At 43.9% G+C, this 17946-nt stretch overlaps 3 protein-coding genes across 4 annotated transcripts in view; 2 read left to right on the forward strand and 1 right to left on the reverse strand.

The window, feature by feature from the left end:
- Positions 1-5398, forward strand: part of DDX42 (DEAD-box helicase 42) — a 65148-nt gene extending 59750 nt beyond the window's left edge. For both annotated transcript variants that reach the window (XM_077163556.1, XM_077163557.1), the window contains one exon: positions 647-5398. In XM_077163556.1, coding sequence (XP_077019671.1) covers positions 647-1321 — 675 coding nt within the window. In that variant the 3' untranslated portion in view covers positions 1322-5398. The remainder of the gene's footprint in view (positions 1-646) is intronic.
- FTSJ3 (FtsJ RNA 2'-O-methyltransferase 3) lies at positions 242-13076 on the reverse strand. The gene is made up of 20 exons (XM_077163558.1): positions 12878-13076; positions 12603-12708; positions 12213-12259; positions 12010-12089; positions 11489-11588; positions 11202-11396; positions 8911-9026; positions 8693-8797; positions 8506-8606; positions 8205-8285; positions 7970-8113; positions 7701-7836; positions 6301-6482; positions 6037-6154; positions 5709-5959; positions 3550-3635; positions 3371-3470; positions 3092-3275; positions 2921-3015; positions 242-2828 (listed from the first exon to the last, which is right to left on the reverse strand). Exons 1-20 carry the CDS (start codon positions 12942-12944, stop codon positions 2636-2638), a joined length of 2487 nt encoding a protein of 828 aa, XP_077019673.1. The 5' UTR covers positions 12945-13076; the 3' UTR covers positions 242-2635.
- A 98-nt stretch (positions 13077-13174) lies between these two features.
- Positions 13175-17943, forward strand: PSMC5 (proteasome 26S subunit, ATPase 5). The gene is made up of 13 exons (XM_077163562.1): positions 13175-13300; positions 13417-13520; positions 14082-14153; positions 15456-15525; positions 15846-15943; positions 16124-16180; positions 16260-16490; positions 16749-16875; positions 16965-17155; positions 17246-17344; positions 17427-17537; positions 17630-17716; positions 17821-17943. Exons 2-13 carry the CDS (start codon positions 13491-13493, stop codon positions 17872-17874), a joined length of 1227 nt encoding a protein of 408 aa, XP_077019677.1. The 5' UTR covers positions 13175-13300; positions 13417-13490; the 3' UTR covers positions 17875-17943.
- The last annotated feature ends 3 nt before the right edge of the window (positions 17944-17946 follow it).

Below are 17946 nucleotides of genomic sequence, written 5' to 3' on the forward strand. Positions count from 1 at the left end.
TTCAATTGTGTATCTCTTGTGGACCCCAAACCCTTCTTCAACACCTCCCATTGTAGTTAGCTAACTAGACCTTAGCTTGCATGTTTTATCTGTCTTCTAGACTAATGTTTCCATTTAGTCCCAAGAGTTTTTCCATTTTTCATTAATACAGTAGCACAGAAACCCTTGCTTAAGAATTTAGATTTTTTTCAGGTTTTAATAAGGTAAGATGATATATGTATCTCAATACCAATAAGACCTATAGTCACACCATATACTCTGAAGTAAAATATATTAATCACACTAGCTGAATAGATAGAAATTAAAGTCAAGATTTTTGCTTGCAAACTTTACCAAAAAAAAAATGTTTTCAGAACTTTTTGGATTGTAGAAATTGCAGATTAGATTCCAGACTATACATGAGTTGAATCTGTACATACGTAGATGGTTTATTCTAGCCAATCAAGCTGTAAAGGCACATTTCTGTATATGCAGGTCTCATCTTGCCACAAAGACCTGTGATCTTTCCAACAAAAAAGCAGAAGGGACAGTGGCCATCAGGGTCTTAGTGTCACAGTAGTTTTTGTATACTTGTTCATTGTAGGCTTATATATTCAAGGTTCTCCAACTTTCTATTTTATCAACTCATTTTCTCTTTCTCTTTTAGTCACAGTACAAAAGTCACTTTGTTGCTGCCAGCTTAAGCAATCAGAAGGCTGGAAGCTCTGCTGCTGGGGCCAGTGGATGGACTAGTGCAGGGAGTTTGAATTCTGTCCCTACTAATTCAGCCCAGCAGGGCCATAACAGTCCAGACAGCCCCATTGCCAGTGCCACCAAGGGCATCCCAGGATTTGGCAATACTGGGAACCTCAGCAGTGTCCCAGTGACCTACCCTTCTGCTGGAGCCCAGGGAGTCAACAATACAGCTTCAGGAAATAACAGCCGAGAAGGGATAGGGGGTGGCAATGGGAAGAGAGAGAGATATACTGAGAATCGGGGCGGCAGCCGTCACAGTCATGGAGAGAGTGGCATTCGACATGGTGATAGCCCACGTCATGGAGATGGTAGTCGCCATGGAGATGGATACCGCTACCCAGAAAGCAGTAGCCGTCATGCTGATGGCCATCGGCATGGGGAGAACAGACATGGAGGAAGTGGAGGCCGACATGGGGAGAGTCGGAGTGCAAACGATGGTCGGAATGGTGAAAGCAGGAAAGAAGGTTGTAATCGTGAGAGCAAGATGGACCCTAAGGCGGACAGTGACAAGATGGACAGCAAGACAGCTGATGGTTTTGCTGTTCCTGAACCACCCAAACGCAAGAAAAGTCGATGGGACAGTTAGAGGGTACGTGCTGAAGCTTGAAATCAATTGTCTTTAATTTTATTTTTAGATTTTGGTAACTTGATGTCTCAGGGCTGGGTTGGGGCCCAAGGTACAGGGACCCCCTGCCCTTAGTGGATAGCTGGGGCTTGGAGACATTACCCCTTCATCTGAATCATTTGATGTTTCCTTGGGAAGCTGCTTTGGTCCTGACCAGAGCTGAGAAGCTTCTTTTGGTGAGTTGCCATAAGGAGGGTCAGTTGAGGATACATTGGAAGAAAGGATCTTTCTTTAGGGCACAAAACTCACTCTACATTTGTATTATATGTACCTTATATTTTTTACTAAATGTCACCTTATAAACATTTACAAATACAATTCTTTTTCTTAGCTGGGTAGCTAAGTCTCCTTTAGGAGTTGGCTTCTGCAAATCCAATCCACTGAGGTGTCAGGGATGAGTTTGGGAAGCAGTTTGGGGGTTCTAACATTTGCAGAGAAAGGAGAGTCTGTGATTATAAATGGAAGTTGATGCTCAGATTCTTTAGCCAGGTTTGTATCCAGCCCTGAGACATGTAGGAAGAAACAGCCTTCCAGCCCTAGGCTTTGAAGATTCCCAGATCCATTATGATTGAAGGGGGAAAAGTGATCCTGCAAACAGAATTCTAGGTCTGCGAAGTTGCTAAATTAAAACAAACAAAAAAACTACAGCTTTTAAAAGTGTTCTCTTCTATCTCACTGTATTTTTTTTAACTTGCCACAACGGTAGAAAAACCTTTTGCTGAAATAATTTTGATGATTTTTGTTCTATCTTGTTTATAAAAAGGAAAGGAAATATGCAAATTCAAATTTTGTGACTTTGTGAAGGTTTAAGATGTGCATTCCTTTCTGCTTGCTCTAGTAAATGTTTTACTGGGACCTGTGGATTGTTTGTCATTTTCGAATCAGTAATATGATACAGAATAGTGCGGCACATACTGTGAATACTTATTCAAACTAAATTGTCAGAAAAAAACATCTCTTCCATCATCATCGTTTTAATGGGAAAGGAAGGGTGAAAATTTCAAAGGCCCACTTACCCAAAAATATACTACAACATATGCTACCCCAAATTCTTTCTTGGTTAACTTTACCAGTTGTAGGGTCTTTCAGAGCAAGCACACAAAGACGTTTCAGCCATATTGTAATGAGAGCTATTCCTTCAAGTAGGAAGATGTCCATCTCACTGCTCAGGACCACTATGAGAGTTCCAAGTATCCCACACTCACCAGCTTTTCTTTTCAAACAACTGTGATGCAGTACTGAATATTCCTCTAAGTAGTCTTTGAGTGGCTCCACTCACTTATGCCTGTGTTTTTTCTTCTGTTCTTTACGTTGCTGTGCTCTTTGGTCCTTCTTCATCCTTGAGTCTACCACCTTGAAATGACCTCTGACTCCAGCTGGCCGGCGCACTTTGCGGCCCACACCTTTTTTGGCTACTACATAGGTGACTTGGCGTTTCTCCTTACCAAGTCCAGCCTTCTTGTAGAGACTGTATGTAGAAGAAGAAACAAGTTGGAAGCTTTCTGCCACTCTTTTTGACCCTCACATACCTATGTGGGCACTGTCCACCCCCCCAATTACCTTCGCAGCTGTGCCACCTTCTCTCGTTCTGAGATGTCCACTGTGTTAACCACAGCTTCTGCCTTCTTCTTGGTCTGTTCCAGCTTTTTCAGCATCTGTGATGGGATCTCTGATGTTACTTCCCCATCCCTGTCCCACCAGCCCTAATCTCAGGTAGCTCAGAGTACATACCCTTCGTTTCTTTCTGGCCTTAGCTTCAGCCACTTTCTTGATGGGACGTGCATTGATTTCCCGCCAGCGTTTCCGGTAATGTTCTACCTCCTTCTTGTCAATAGGTAATTGTCGTATCCTGTGCTGCTTTTCCTCCTGCACAAACCACTCTGGAAGTTCCCCCTCATCTTCATTAAATGTATACCTATGGCAGAGAGGACACAAGCCCTAATAACCACTCTAGGCCCTCTGAAGAAATACTTACCCACTCCTTTCCCATATTTCTCATGACTCCTTTACCTGCAGAAGGAGTTATCTATAAGGTCTCTCTTGGCCTTTTTAGAAGAGGCAATAACAGCACCTAATGCAAGGCCTTCAGGGTCCAGGATCTGATGTTTCACTACAGAGAGGAGAGAGCTCTGTTCCCGAAGCTGAAACTTCCATGTTTCCTCCCACTGCACTATATGCAGAGCTCTTACCTGGATCTTCAATAGGCACTATCTCAAACCCATCATCATCTGATGTAGGCCTAAGGCTTCGCTTCTTACTCGGCTGTGGTTCCTTACTGCAGAAGAAGAGGTGAGGACTCAGTGAAGATGCCATCATTCCCCATACCCCACCTCACCTTAACCACGATTCCTATTTAGAACCACCTGGAGAACTTTCAGACAACTTAATTAATACTGAAAGACAAAGATGCCCACTGTCATCACTGTTATTCAACACTAGTTCTAGCCAGAGCAATTAGTCAAAAAAAAGAAATAAAAGGCATCCATATTGGAAAGGAAGCAGTAAAATGTTCCCTATTTGCAGATGACGTGATCCTGTATTTAGAAAGCCCTGAAAAATCTAAAACAAAGCTACTAGAGCTAATAAACGAACTCAGCAAAGTAGTGGGATACAGGATTAACACACAAAGATTAGCATTTCACTAGTAATGAGCAATTTGAGAAGAAGGCAGAAGCTGTGGTTAACTCAGTGGACATTGAGGAGGAAATTAAGAAAAAAAATCCATTTAAAATAGCAACAAAATATCTAGAAATTTAACCAAAGGACCAAGAACATTCCATGTTCACAAAGTGACTTACAGGCTCAACACAATCCCAATCGAAATTCCAACAACCTTTGCACAAATGGAAAAGCCAATCATCAAATTTGTATGGAAGGGTAAGAGGCCCTGAAAAGTCAAAGCCATCTTGAAAAAGATGAATGCAACTGGATCTTCCCTATCTTTAATCTTATTACAAAGCCATAGTAATCAAAGCACCATGGTACTGGCATTAGGACAGACATAAAGACAAATGGAATTGAAATGAGTTCAGAAATTATCCCTTACATTTATGGCCAAGTGACTTTTGACAAGGGGGCAAAGACCACTCAACTGAGAAATAATCTCCTCAACAAATGGTGCTGGGAAAACTAGATGTCCATTTGTGAAAGAAAGAAGGAGCACCCTACCTCACACCTTATACACAAATCAATTCAAAATGGATCAGCAACCTAATGTAAGAGCCAGAACTATCAGGCTCCTAGAAGAGAACGTAGGGAAACATTTTTAGGACCTTGTTAGGCAATGGTTTTAGACTTTACTCCCAAAGCACAAGCAACAAAAGAAAAAACAGATAAATGGTACCTCTTCAAAGTTAAAAACTTTTGTGCCTCAAAGGACTTTATATCATGAAAATAAAATGACAACCTACATAATGGAAGAAATTATTTGGAAATCACATATCCAAAAAAAAGTTTAATAGCCAGAATATCTAAAGAAATCCTTCAACTCAACAACAAAAAGACAACCAATCACTTGTATGGACATCTCTCCAAAGAAGATATACACATGACCAAAAAGCACATGAAAAGATGTTCAGCATTAACCATCAGGGAAATGCAAATCAAAACTATAACGTGATACCATTTCACCACTGATCAGAATGGCTACTATGAAAAAAACTGGACAATTACAAGCTGGGGGGCACGGATGGGAGGAAGAGAAGTAGAAATACCCATTCATTACTGATGGCACTGTAAAATGGTGCAGCTGCTGTGGAAGACAGTTTGGCAGTTCCTTAGATAAGTATAGAATAACCATATGACCTGATAGGTATATACCCAAAAGAACTGAAAGCAAGAGACTTGAACAGATTCTTGCCCACTGGGACATTCATAGCAACATTATTCATAATTGCTAATAGAAGCAACCCAAATGTCCATGAATGTTCAGCCATAAAAAGGAATGAAGTTCTGATACACACAACATGAATGGCTCTTGAAACCATGTTGAGTGAAATAAGCCAGATGCAAAAAGACAGTGTATAATCTCACTGATAAAAAGTTCATGGAACAACACAACACAGTAAACCCCAAGTTAATCCTTACCAGTTGTAACAAATGTACCATACAACTGCAGTGTGTTAATAATAGGGTGGTATATGGGAATCCTGTATTTTATACATAACTATTTTGAAAGCCCACACTTTTGAAGGGGGGGGGGGGAATTACCGTCACCCAGGCCATACCCCAGATCAGAATCCAGCAATATTCTTAAAGCTCCCTATTGGCAGCTAAGGTTGAAAACCTGGAATTAGAGAAAAAGTGCTCTTCCTCTTCATACCTTTTCTAATCAGATGTAACCACTCACCTCTCGTCATCCTCACTGCTGCTGCTATCACTATCTGAGCTGCCATCTCTTTCTTCCTCCGCAAGGACGGTGATACCCTCTCTCTCCACAGGAGCTTTGTCCTGGCACCTGGGAGATTTTCTCTGAATCTTCAGACTTGAAGATGGTGGTGGCAGCAGCTGTTCCCCCTTGCGACGACTCTCAAACAATAGCTGGGCCTGACTGATCTCCAGGGCCTCATCAGCAGCATCCTCAATCCCATCAAAGCCATCCTTAATTGAGAGAATCTTTAGCTGCTGTTCTCCCAGGGAATGTCAATTCCCTAAACCTGGCCCCAATCTCTTCTTACCTTTGAGAACCACAAGTTGGTTTGTTCTTCCTGCAGTACTGCCTTTTCCTCCAACGGCACCAGCAGTGGATTCTCTTCTTCCTCCTCTTTTTTACCATCTACTTCAGTAAATCGCACGCTGTAGACAGAGAGGAAAGTGAATGGAGGGTTATGACCTAAAATGCCCTGGAGAACTTGCTCTCCCCATCCCGCCTCTGGTAATAACCTGCCACCAACTCTACTTTGAGACTCCAACTAAGTGTTGTTAGCCTTCTCAACCCTTACCGAATTTGATCCTTTAAACTCTGATCCCCCCTAACTCCTGCCAGCTCCTCTGGATCCAGGTCACTGTCCAAAGATGCATCATCATCATCCTCAAGATCTGATACATAAATGTCATCCCTTGGCAGATCGGACAGAAACATGTCTGCAGCATTCATGTCTCCTTGTGTTACTTCTTCCATCAGCTGAAGTTTAATAGTGAGATAGAGGGCGGGGTATTTAAAAGGAACAAGTTGCTTCCCCCCGCCCCCACATTCACTATCTTGGTTTATTCCTCAATAATACTAGGAAATATACTGCAGCAGACACATTATAATCCTTTTACAGAGAGAGAAGCTTAGACCCAGGGAAGTGATGGCCTCTTTAAAACATCCCTTTAGATCCAAGCCAGGTCATCAATCTATCCTGATCAGCTATCTTTAATGGTAGCACAAACAGGCTTTTTGGAAAAGTACCCCATGGCCTATATAACATCAAGTATTAAATAAATAAATAAAGCATAACTTAAAAAAAAAAAACAAAAACAAAAAACTAGTTCCTTTCTAGAACACTCTCAGAAGGCATCTCAAACACCTGAGAATATAATCTACAAATTTTGTTTCCACCAAATAAAGGAACCCAGGCAGCATACATCTAACAAGAAGCATTGATTGTTTCACATATAAATCAATTGTCAGAACCTCTAAATCTATTTTCCCTATGGCAAAAATAACTACCATTTATTGAGTGTTTACCACAGATTAGGTGTTATACTGAAACATCTTTTTCTATTTCTCACAAAAGTCCTAGGAGATAGGTTCTATTTGTTTTACAGATGAGGAAACTGAGGCAAAGGGATAGGCTGCTCAGAGTCACTGGCTCCAACTAGTGGAGCTGGGATTGAAACCTGAGCCTATGTCTGCAGGCCAGTACTCTATTGCCTCTCTTGTCAACAGATTACTGGGATATTAATTACATTTCTACACAACTGCCACAATAGCTCATTTTGCTTGTGACACTGCTTTTACCTGGCAGAAAGCAGTGTCTGGTAGCCTAGTGTACCAAGGCAGTTATTTGATCTCCAGAACTGAAGGGCATTTTCTCTTTAAGGAAAACCCTCCACTTACACTCATGCTTGTAGTCCAAGTACCCTGGCTACATCTGTTATATCCTCAATTTCTTGCAAAGAGTACCTCATAGTTCCACAAGAATAATTCTATATCATACTCCTAAGTCTTCCTAATTTCAAATTTTAGATGTATGTTCCTTCCTGGTCTTTGAAACATAGGCTCCTATTTATTTCTATCTCCCACTTGCCAATAACATGACCTCTGACCACTGAGCCACACTTCAACACATCCAGTGCCCTCCTAAATCCAAGCACCCAAACAGATCCTTCTGTCTCCTCAGTCTATACACCCCACCTGGTGACCTCTGATGGTACGCAAGGAGAACATGCCAGTTTCTCCTTCATCTGCAATGGAAACCCCAGGCAGATCCATCTTCAGCTCCACACGCTCCCGTTGTTTTCTCTGCTCCCGCAACAGCTTCTTTTTCTTCCTGAGGAGATGGGGTTGTAGGGATTAAACCTTTACTGTGCCCAGCTGTGAGGATTCCCTACCCATGCCCTTCACTCTCTTCCATCTTCACACACTGAGGATCTCTGTGGTAGGGTTCCTCCAGCTCCTCTCACCTCTTCAGCTCTGCCACTTCCTGTGCTTTCATCTCTGCCAGGGTCCAGTTCAGCTGTTCCTCCTCCTCCTCCTCCTTGGAGGGCTGCCTTGTGGTCCCTGCTTTTGACTCCTCTTCACCTTCTTCCTCTTCTCCTGAGCTGAGGCTGACAAAACAGTACAAGAAGTTTGGTTATTTTCTCAGATGCTTTCCCTGATGCCCAATCAGCACCTGCCCTGGTTGAGTTCCCAACTCACCTAATGTCCAGGGCCTTGGCTTGCTCTTTCAGCTTCTTGGCCACGTATCGACGAAGCTTTGTTCTCCAATTCAGCAGAGATCTGCCCCCAAAATGCTATTATTGATCTTACCATTTTCCTTTGTCCCTGCTCCCTCTTCTGTTTTAGGCCCAAACACCAAATTCCAGTCTTGAGTCACGTAAATCCCAGAGCTCAGACATACCCTGCCCCCAAACCTCTGCACAATACAACATCATGGCCTTCAAAGGTCTTTTCCTGCCCTCAGGGCTCCTGACACCTTATACCCATCCCTACCCCATACCTGAGCTCCTTGCGCCCTAGCACTTTGATGTCCTGACAGCATGCCCGTATATCCTCATTGGTAGCTGGGTGCTGGGCTAATTCTTCATCATCTAGCAAGATCTATTTGGGAGAAAGGAAAGGAGTCAGAGGAGATTCTTGGACCATATTTGTGGGGTTCCTTTATAGTCATCAATTCTTAGACTCACTTCGCTGGTCTTAGAGAGGAAGTCAACAGGGTTGGCAACTCGGAGGAAGTCTGTGACTGATGAACAGTGATAGAGAGTGAGGTCACCGTCAGCATAGCCTTCAGCCTTATGGAGAGAAATAAAGATGAGCAGCCACTTCTGGGGTATCAGGAGGACCCACCAGGGCCAACTTTCCCAGAATTCTAGGACCCAAGGGTGGCCCCATACCACAAACACACCTTTGGTTTCTTCTTAGTCACCAACTCAGTAACAGTCTTAGCCTGAACTTCAACCTCCTTGAAGGCAAATTTCGGGTCAAAGAATTTACTGTCAACCTTGTCAGGAGCTAGGAATCCTAAGATAGCAAGATATTTTTAAAAGTATGCTTTGGTTATGTCCCATCCCATCAAGATGCCACAGTGAGACACTTCAGGACTCTGTCCCCCAACAGAATCTTTAAACAACCAGCAAGAACTGGCACAAACATCTTTCTCAAAGACCCAGAAAACAGTTCAAGGACTATACTAACAGTGAGAGGCTACTTAAAAGTGGTAGGATCTTGAGGCATCCTGGCTGGTCCCTCCCCAACCCCGTGTGGATTCCTGGTCCTGGTTCCAGAGGGAGCAAGTAACTCTCATGCACATATTGGGATCACGTGTACATGGCCCAATCTGTCTGGTGATGGCCTGAGGGACTTGTAGTCTCAGAATTTGCCCTGAGTGTAGAAGCTCACAGAGCTCTCCTACAGAATGCTGTGGGAGAGCAGGCAAGTGGCTGCCTGGGGCAATGGACTGCTGCCTGTAGGACATACAGTAAGTGCTCAGAACCATGAAGAAACTGTTTCCTAGAGAACAAAGAATTTAATCCATGTAAACAGAGGAATTCTGAGGGTCACATGTGCATGCCCAAGACAAGATGCATATGCAGAAAGGATTAGGGAGACCCCCAATGCTTTAGCCTGGTGCTATTCTCTAAACTCACTGCATAAACACTTAAGAAGAGCACTTGCACAGGTAAATCTGTAAAGATTGGGAAGATGTTTCTTTTTCTCCCCACTCTTCTTATGTTAGCTCCCAGTATTCAAGGAAGGTTTTATCAACACTAGCTGGATACAGGTTTAAGGAACAAACTCAGTCTAAATTCTGATTAACACATTAAAATACCAAAATGTCCAGGTTTTAACCAAAGATTATAAAACCTACAAAGAAATAGGAAGTGACAGCCCATGCAAAGGAAAAAATTAAAATATAAGAAACCATCAATAAAGACCACCTCTGGGATATACCAAATAAAGACTAACAAAATGATCCTAAATATGCTCAAAGAGCTAAAGGAAAAAAAGTAGTAAAGGAAATCAGAAAAATGACAGATGAACACAGAGTATGAACAGAGAAAGGGAAATTTGGTAAAGGAACCAAACAAAGCTAAAGACCATAGTAACAGAAATAAAAAATTCCCTAGAGGGGTTCAATATCACATTGGAGCTGGGAGAAGAAAGAATGAACTTGAAGATATGAAAATTCAAATCATGCAGACTGAGGAGCAGAAAGAAGAATGAAGAAAAGCGAGCAAAGCCTGAGGAACTGAGAGACCATCAAGTGTACCAATATACATATTGCAGGAGTCCCAGGAAGAAAAAAGGCAGAGAACGTTCAAAGAAATAATGGCAGAAAACTTCTCAAATTAACAAAAGACATGAATATATTCATCCAAGACACCCAATGAACTTCAAACAGGATAAACCCAAACAGACCCACGATGCAGCTTATTCTGATCAAGTTGCTGAATACCAAAGATGAGAGAATTCTGAAAACCACAAGAGAAGAGCAACAAGTCACATACAAGGGAGCCTCAATGAGACTGAATGTGTATTTCTCATCAGAAACCATGAAGGCAAGAAAGTAACAGAATAACATTTTAAAGGTCTGAAAGCAAAAAAACTGCCAACTAAGAATCCCATATCTAACAAAACTGTCTACCAGAAATGAAAGATTAAGACATTTCCAGATAAACAAAAGCTGAAGGAGTTTAGTACCATCAGACCAACCTGACAAGAGATGCTAAAGAGAGGTCTGCAGATTGAAAGGAAAGGACAGAAGACAATAGATCAAAACCACAAGAATAAATAAATATTCTCTGGTAAGGAAAATGACAAGGGTAAATATAAATATCACTATGATTGTATTTCGTGCTTCTAACTCCATTTTTAACTTCCTATAGGATCTAAAAGGCAAATGTATGAGAAATCAGTGGTTTGGGACTCATAATGAGTTATGTGCATAATTTGTAATGACAACTACATAAAGGTGGGGGGATGGAGGGGTACAGGAACATAGTTCACCTATTCTATGGATCTGAGTAACTTGGGGGATAGGAATATGTTGAAGGTTCCCCCATGGGTTTGTATTATTTTTATAACTGTTGTGTAAGTTTGAAAACATTTCAAAATAAAAAAATTTTAAATTAAGAAAAAGAGTATGCTTTGGTAGTTGAGAGACTGAATCAAGGCAAAGAAGAAAGTGGTGCCTACCCTGGCAAAACACAAAGATCTCTGCAGATTCATGGCGAGAGGCTTGAGGCTTGGTGGCCTGGACACGGCGAAACAGCTGTTGGAAAATCCATAGTAGGGGCTGATAGTCACGAGAGCGGAAAACCTTTGTGATGAAGCAGCCACCACGGGCCAGAAAATCACAAGCCAAACGCAGAGCCATGAGTGTCAAATGGGCTGTGGGATAAAGACAGTCAGTTCGGGACTTCTGTAGCCTGAGAGGACATGCCCACCTCCGCCCTCACCCTCATCTCTCCCTCCCCAGGTACCTTGTGAGTAAGCATCATGGACCCAACTAGCCCCAACATTGGGTGCCCCATCATTGAGCACAACATCCACCTTCCAGGTCTTTAGCTCTTTCCTCAGGGCCTACAGAGAAGTAAAACGATTATGGCAGCAGAAACAAAGGAGTCCCTAGGAATGGAGTCCCTGGGTCAGTCATCTCCCTACTCATTTGTTGAATGCCTGCCATGAGCCAAATCTTGTTCTAGGTGCGGGGTAGACCATGGTGAACAAAAATAATGTTCCTGACTTCATGGAGCTTAAAGTCCAATAGTGGAGTTCACCAGAAAGAACTTCACTGAAGATCTCTGTCCTGTCCTCAGGTCCCAAAGACCTCATTCCCTACTCCCAAACAGAGGACAGAATAGACACTAGAAACATCACATCACGGTGCCACTGCTCAGGGCACAATATCCAGAAAAATCTTGCTTCAGTGGATTTGAGTGAGAAGAGGAAGTAACACGGATGTCTACATATAAAGGAACAAGAAGAGAGGGATTCTTATTACCTGTCGACAGCGTTCTGTTGTGATGTCCTCCTGGAGTGTCACCACACTGGGGAGAGGCTTGATTGGAACCAGGTCCACACCTGGAAGAAATCAGGTCAAAGTATTCCAAAGGGCTGCCCCGAAAAGGGAGGAAGGAAGAGTACAGAGATAATATCTCACATTCCCACCCCTTAAAACACCCAAGAGAGCCACCTGTCACTCACCCACAATAAGGCTGGACACAGGCATAAACTTGGAAGCCACCTGCAGCCTATAAAAGAGAAACAGCATTTTTAAATACCCAATGTGATCTGTCACCGCTAGTGGAGGGAGCCCTTATCAAGTGCAGTGGCCAGAGTCTGTCAAAGGTACACATTCCCAGCCTCTTCTCTGCAATCAAAAAAAAAAAAAAAAAAAAAAGACCACCAATGTTTAGGAGAAATCTATGCTCAGAGATAAGAAGTTTGAGGCTGGGATTATTGTATATAGAGAGAAGAATGCAGGAAGCATCCCAAATTCATCCCTCCCCCAACGCAACTCCCAATCTAAACCACCCAGGACTAAAAACCCGAAAAACACTATCAAGCGCGACCCGTGAAGGGTGTTATACGCACCATCCTCCTGGCGCGGCACACAGGTCCAGCAAGGCTCGAGCTTTCTGGAGGAACTGGAAGCGGCGATTGAGTTGGATTAGCTTGAAAGCAGAGCGGGAGCGATAACCTGAGAAGCGGCGACAAAACAATGAAGTCTATGCAGGGTTTTATGAGATATTTCTCCGCAGCCTCACGACACACGACCGTCAGCGGAAGAGGAATCTAATATTCGGGAAAGGGGAGCGGAAAGACCCAAGATTGTATGTTCGCTAACTGCAGCGCGAACTCTGACTCACCGGTCTCCTTCGCCAAGTGATAGAACTTATCCCGCCGACTCTTCCCAACTTTGCCCTTCTTGCCCATGGTGAGATACTCGAGTGTCACTCAATCTGGAGAGAAAGTGCGACAAGTTGGGAACGTCTCCTCCCAAGCAATATATTACACTTTCGGTGCCTTACTTTCTCAAACAATCACACGCCGCATGCTGCTCCACCTCACTCACCAGGATCTTGCGTCGTTTCCGCCACATTTAGGAACCGCGAGCCGCAAACGTACTTCCGCTTCCGCTTGTGCCCCTTACGTCCCCGGTTCCAAGTTTTCCACCATTTTGAGAGTGGCCATAACTTTGTTCTATACACGGTCCACAAGTTTTATAAATTGAAAGTTAGGACCAGGAGGGTGAACTAAAAACGGAGCTTCTAGAAAACAACATTTGGGAGGTCTGTCCCATCCTTGTCTCCTTCCAAAACTCCCGACTCGAGAAATTATAGCATCCCGGCCCCTGTTACCCTTCTGCACACCCCGCCCATTGACCCGGAACTCTTCTTTGTACCAGCCCTCGGTCTTGTCCAAGCCGCTGCTTGTGCGCTTGCGCACCAAGATTCCTATGCCCGCGGCCTCCTCTGAAGAATGAAAATGGCGCTTGATGGGCCAGAGCAGGTATGTTGATGTCGGCGGGTCAGAAACCCAGGCTGGGTGGAGAGCGGGCGTGAACCGAGATGGGTATCAGGCCGGGGCAAGATGGTTAGGGTGAACAGGTGGGCCAATACAGACTGGGCCTTGCCTGGGACCGATTCTGCTATGTCAGCGCCGCCCCCGGTGAATGAGGGCAGGGCCATGAGAGGAAGACTCGGTGGGAATAAGTGAGAGGAGTGATGGGAGTGCATCGGGACCAGCCGCGAGTTGCAAGTAGGTTGGGGACAGAGCACCCGTCCTTCCTGCCCTCTCCGCTTGTAACACCTCGGGTTTGTATGGCGATCGACGCTTTACAAAGCTTTCAATGTATACCGTTTCTTGAGCCTCCTGCTTTCATTTTATTTTAGTCATGTGAAAATGGGGTGGGGGGTTGCAGAGGGGTTCAGAAGGGATTAGAATCCAAATCTTATGCTCCAGTGTCCAAGCTCTTTTTTACCGCATAAAGCTGCCTGTTATTTATGCCTTGTGGTTTTTAATCATTTGGATGCTTAGCCTGTTGTTGTTTAATAATTATGGTGTCTTCAGATGGAGCTGGAAGAGGGGAAGGCAGGCAGTGGACTCCGCCAATATTATCTGTCCAAGATTGAAGAACTTCAGGTGAGGACGGATTCCACAGGGAGTTGGGAGGGGAATGATTGCTTGAAACCCATTTCTGCAAATCCATGAATTCCATCCCAGGGTGCAGTGGAAGAGTCTTATTCCTTTCCTTTTCTTGTTTCTTTTTAGTTTTTTGAGAGAGGTGTACATTTAAGAAGAACTAATGCACTGATAAGTTGAGTAGCTTGAAATACTAGTGGTCAGTGAGAGGGAGGGGTAAAGGGTATGGCATGTATGAGTTTTTTTTTTTTAATTTCTTTTGCTGGAGAGATGCAGATGTTCAAAAAAAATGATCATGGTGATGAATACACAACTATGTGATGATATTGTGAGCCATTGATTGTAACCATGTCAAGAATGTTTGTGTGTTTGTTATTTACAATAAAAATATTTTTTTTAAAAAGTACTAAGCCAACAATATAAAGTATATGAAATTGATGATCTCTTGTTCTCTTGAAGTCCCACCCCTTTGAGGGTAGTCAGTATTCACAATTTGTTATACATCTTCAGGAGTCAAACTGAAAGAGGGCTAAATGAGAGAATTTCTTATAGAAGGCAAGATAGAGGTCCAGGAGATGAGTCTTACCAGAGTTTGGAGCAGGTGAAATTAGTGTGAGGGAAAACAGCATTGTGGGCTCTGGACAATGCTTATTTTATGGGACTGAATAAAAAGGAATTGACCACCCAGGGCTGTTGCCTTAAGAGGGGGCAGGGACCATAGAAATAAGAAAAGTATATAAATTAGATGGGGGAGAAGCCACATGGAAAATTTCGGGACTCAAGGTACATTTGCAGGTATTATATTTTGTGTATCATTTTGAAAATGCTATTATATATTTCATTTGTTCTTCACCATAGTTCTAAAAAGCAGCAGAGTATGTGATGCTATACTATGTATCTGGAAACAGATCTTTTAAGTAGCATGCCCTAGCTTTACCTAGCTGGCAGTGGTCAGGCTACAACTCCAGTTTCTGGCTTAAAAGCTAGAAATCTTTCCACCACACCATGTTGCCTCCCCCAGAATTCACTACATGAACCAGCTCTAACTTTTCTTCATTAGGGTCTATTATTTCTGGACCAGTATTGGACAAATAGCCTTTTTTGATAGCTGCCCCATAGTCCAGAGGGATTCTTGGAGGACAGAACAGGGTCATTAGAATATTAGAGAATCTGAATAACGTATAGGTTCCCTGTGCCCTTCCCTCACTCAGCTCATACCTACTTATGAAGGGTTTTGGTCAAGCTCTACCTTGCTAACTTCTGCCCTTGGGTAATGCAATATCTGTCTCTTGTCCTCTATAGCTGATTGTAAATGACAAGAGTCAGAACCTCCGGCGGCTGCAGGCACAGAGGAATGAGTTAAATGCAAAAGGTGAGGGGGGAAAGATGGGAGGGCTGCATGTGGGCAGTGGCTAAGGTTTGACTGTTCCTGGTCTCTGAACTGTCTCTGTTCCCGTCTGTCTGAACAGCAGTGCTTATTGTTTTCTCCCAATCCAAGGTAATGTTTTGCATTGTCTTCATGTAGCTGTTTCACATGCACATTACTTTCCTGAGCTATAACCCCTTAAAGATAAGTATTGTTGAGGGTTTTTTGTGATCTTCCCTTCAGAATTTCAAAATGTTCATGCTTGAATTGAATATGGGTGAAAGAATACCATTGTAAGTGACCATTATGTCTGTTTTCCTACCTAGTTCGTCTGTTGCGGGAAGAGCTTCAGCTGTTGCAGGAACAGGGCTCTTATGTGGGGGAAGTTGTCCGGGCCATGGATAAGAAGAAAGTGTTGGTTAAGGTAAAGGTGATATGACCCTGGGGACCAGCCTCAATTGCTCATTGCATCCCTGCCCCTTTGTGTGAATTCTTGAAAGGATCGTGTTCTGTCATGTTACTGTAGGACTCTCATGGGTCTTCCTGGGTAGGGTTGCTAATTTGGAGGCTTTCAGGGAAGGTCATGAACACTTGTTTCTTTTAGGTACATCCCGAGGGCAAGTTTGTTGTAGATGTGGACAAGAATATTGACATCAATGACGTGAGTAAGGCAGGTAGTGGGGATAAGGGTCAGCTCCCACTGGACCACTTCCTGAAACTATTTTGCTCCCCTTGCCCAGGTGACACCCAATTGCCGGGTGGCTCTAAGGAATGACAGCTATACTTTGCACAAGATTCTGCCCAACAAGGTAGACCCATTGGTATCATTGATGATGGTGGAGAAGGTGCCAGATTCAACTTATGAGATGATTGGTGGATTGGACAAGCAGATCAAGGAAATCAAAGAAGTGATAGAGCTGCCTGTTAAGCATCCTGAGCTCTTTGAAGCCTTGGGCATTGCACAACCCAAGGTGAGGACAGGGCTTCTTTGAGAAGGCCGTGCTGTGCTGTATCACTCCCACCCTAGGCCAACCCCTCTCCACTGGAGAGGCTGGGGGTGTGATGTTTCCAGGGCTCTAGGGTGATTTGGATTTAAGCTCCAGAAGGGACCTTGACATTCAGTTTTTGTATCCCTAGTCTCTAGCATGCCACAGTGGGCATTCAGCAGATGTTCATTGGATGAAATGAGGAGGCTGGCTTATATTCTGAGTCCCCTTATATCCCTCTAGGGAGTGCTGCTGTATGGACCCCCAGGCACAGGGAAGACACTGTTGGCCCGGGCTGTGGCTCATCATACGGACTGTACCTTTATCCGTGTCTCTGGCTCTGAATTGGTACAGAAATTCATTGGGGAAGGTAACAGTGGCTAGGAACATGAGAACCAAGTGGAAGCGAGGGAGGCAAAGGTCCCATCAGTTCTTAACACCAGCTTGGCCTCTGCACAGGGGCAAGAATGGTGAGGGAGCTCTTTGTGATGGCTCGAGAACATGCTCCATCCATCATCTTCATGGATGAAATTGACTCCATTGGCTCTTCACGGCTGGAAGGGGGTTCTGGAGGGGACAGTGAGGTACAGCGCACAATGCTGGAGCTTCTCAACCAGCTGGATGGCTTTGAGGCCACCAAGAATATCAAAGTAAGTACTCTGAATGAAAGGAAGGCCCTGGCTGACTTGCAAGTTGAAGAAGAGCTTGGCTGATGCTCTCCCCACCCCCTCTCTGCTCAGGTTATCATGGCTACTAATAGGATTGATATCCTAGACTCAGCACTGCTTCGTCCAGGGCGCATCGACAGAAAAATTGAATTCCCACCCCCCAATGAAGAGGTTTGTGATGGGTGATGCTGGGAGTGGCTCTGGCTCTGGAGTTAGAGGGATGAAGCTCAGGCCTTTCCTCTCTGGTCTCTAGGCCCGGCTAGACATTTTGAAGATCCATTCTCGGAAAATGAACCTAACCCGGGGGATCAACCTGAGAAAAATTGCTGAGCTTATGCCAGGAGCATCAGGGGCTGAAGTGAAGGTAGTTGGACTACCGAAAAATAGTGGCTGGAAACTCTGGGTTCAGGGCTGAGGAACACACCAACAGTGTCTTGTCTTCTTTCCTCTGCTAAGGGTGTATGTACAGAAGCTGGCATGTATGCCCTGCGGGAACGGCGAGTCCATGTCACCCAAGAGGACTTTGAGATGGCAGTAGCTAAGGTACATGCCTTCCAATTTTCTCCCCTTCCTGGGGTAGCTTGGAAACAGTGAGACCAGTGTGTGCATTCATCCACTTTATAACTAAATGTTCTCTCTCTCTCCAGGTCATGCAGAAGGATAGTGAGAAAAACATGTCCATCAAGAAACTGTGGAAGTGAGGTGAACCTGCTTTGTGTGGATCCCTCAAATAAAGCTCTGTGGGTCATGCTCTAGGACTCATCTGTTAATGA

This window comes from Tamandua tetradactyla, chromosome 6 (genome assembly GCF_023851605.1).
Source record: "Tamandua tetradactyla isolate mTamTet1 chromosome 6, mTamTet1.pri, whole genome shotgun sequence".
Lineage (NCBI taxonomy): Eukaryota > Metazoa > Chordata > Mammalia > Pilosa > Myrmecophagidae > Tamandua > Tamandua tetradactyla.

What these genes read in the sequence shown, in the direction of transcription:
- FTSJ3 (XM_077163558.1), bottom strand. Translation starts at nt 12,944, where the DNA reads ATGGGCAAGAAGGGCAAAGTTGGGAAGAGTCGGCGGGATAAGTTCTAT. An exon ending in TGACTAAGAAGAAACCAAAG is followed by an intron (nt 8,798 to 8,910) that starts GTGTGTTTGTGG and finishes TCTCTCCATAAG; the next exon opens with GCTGAAGGCTATGCTGACGG. An exon ending in GAAGTGGCAGAGCTGAAGAG is followed by an intron (nt 7,837 to 7,969) that starts GTGAGAGGAGCT and finishes CCATCTCCTCAG; the next exon opens with GAAGAAAAAGAAGCTGTTGC.
- PSMC5 (XM_077163562.1), top strand. Translation starts at nt 13,491, where the DNA reads ATGAAAATGGCGCTTGATGGGCCAGAGCAG. An exon ending in AGAAGAAAGTGTTGGTTAAG is followed by an intron (nt 15,944 to 16,123) that starts GTAAAGGTGATA and finishes TGTTTCTTTTAG; the next exon opens with GTACATCCCGAGGGCAAGTT. An exon ending in TGGGCATTGCACAACCCAAG is followed by an intron (nt 16,491 to 16,748) that starts GTGAGGACAGGG and finishes ATATCCCTCTAG; the next exon opens with GGAGTGCTGCTGTATGGACC.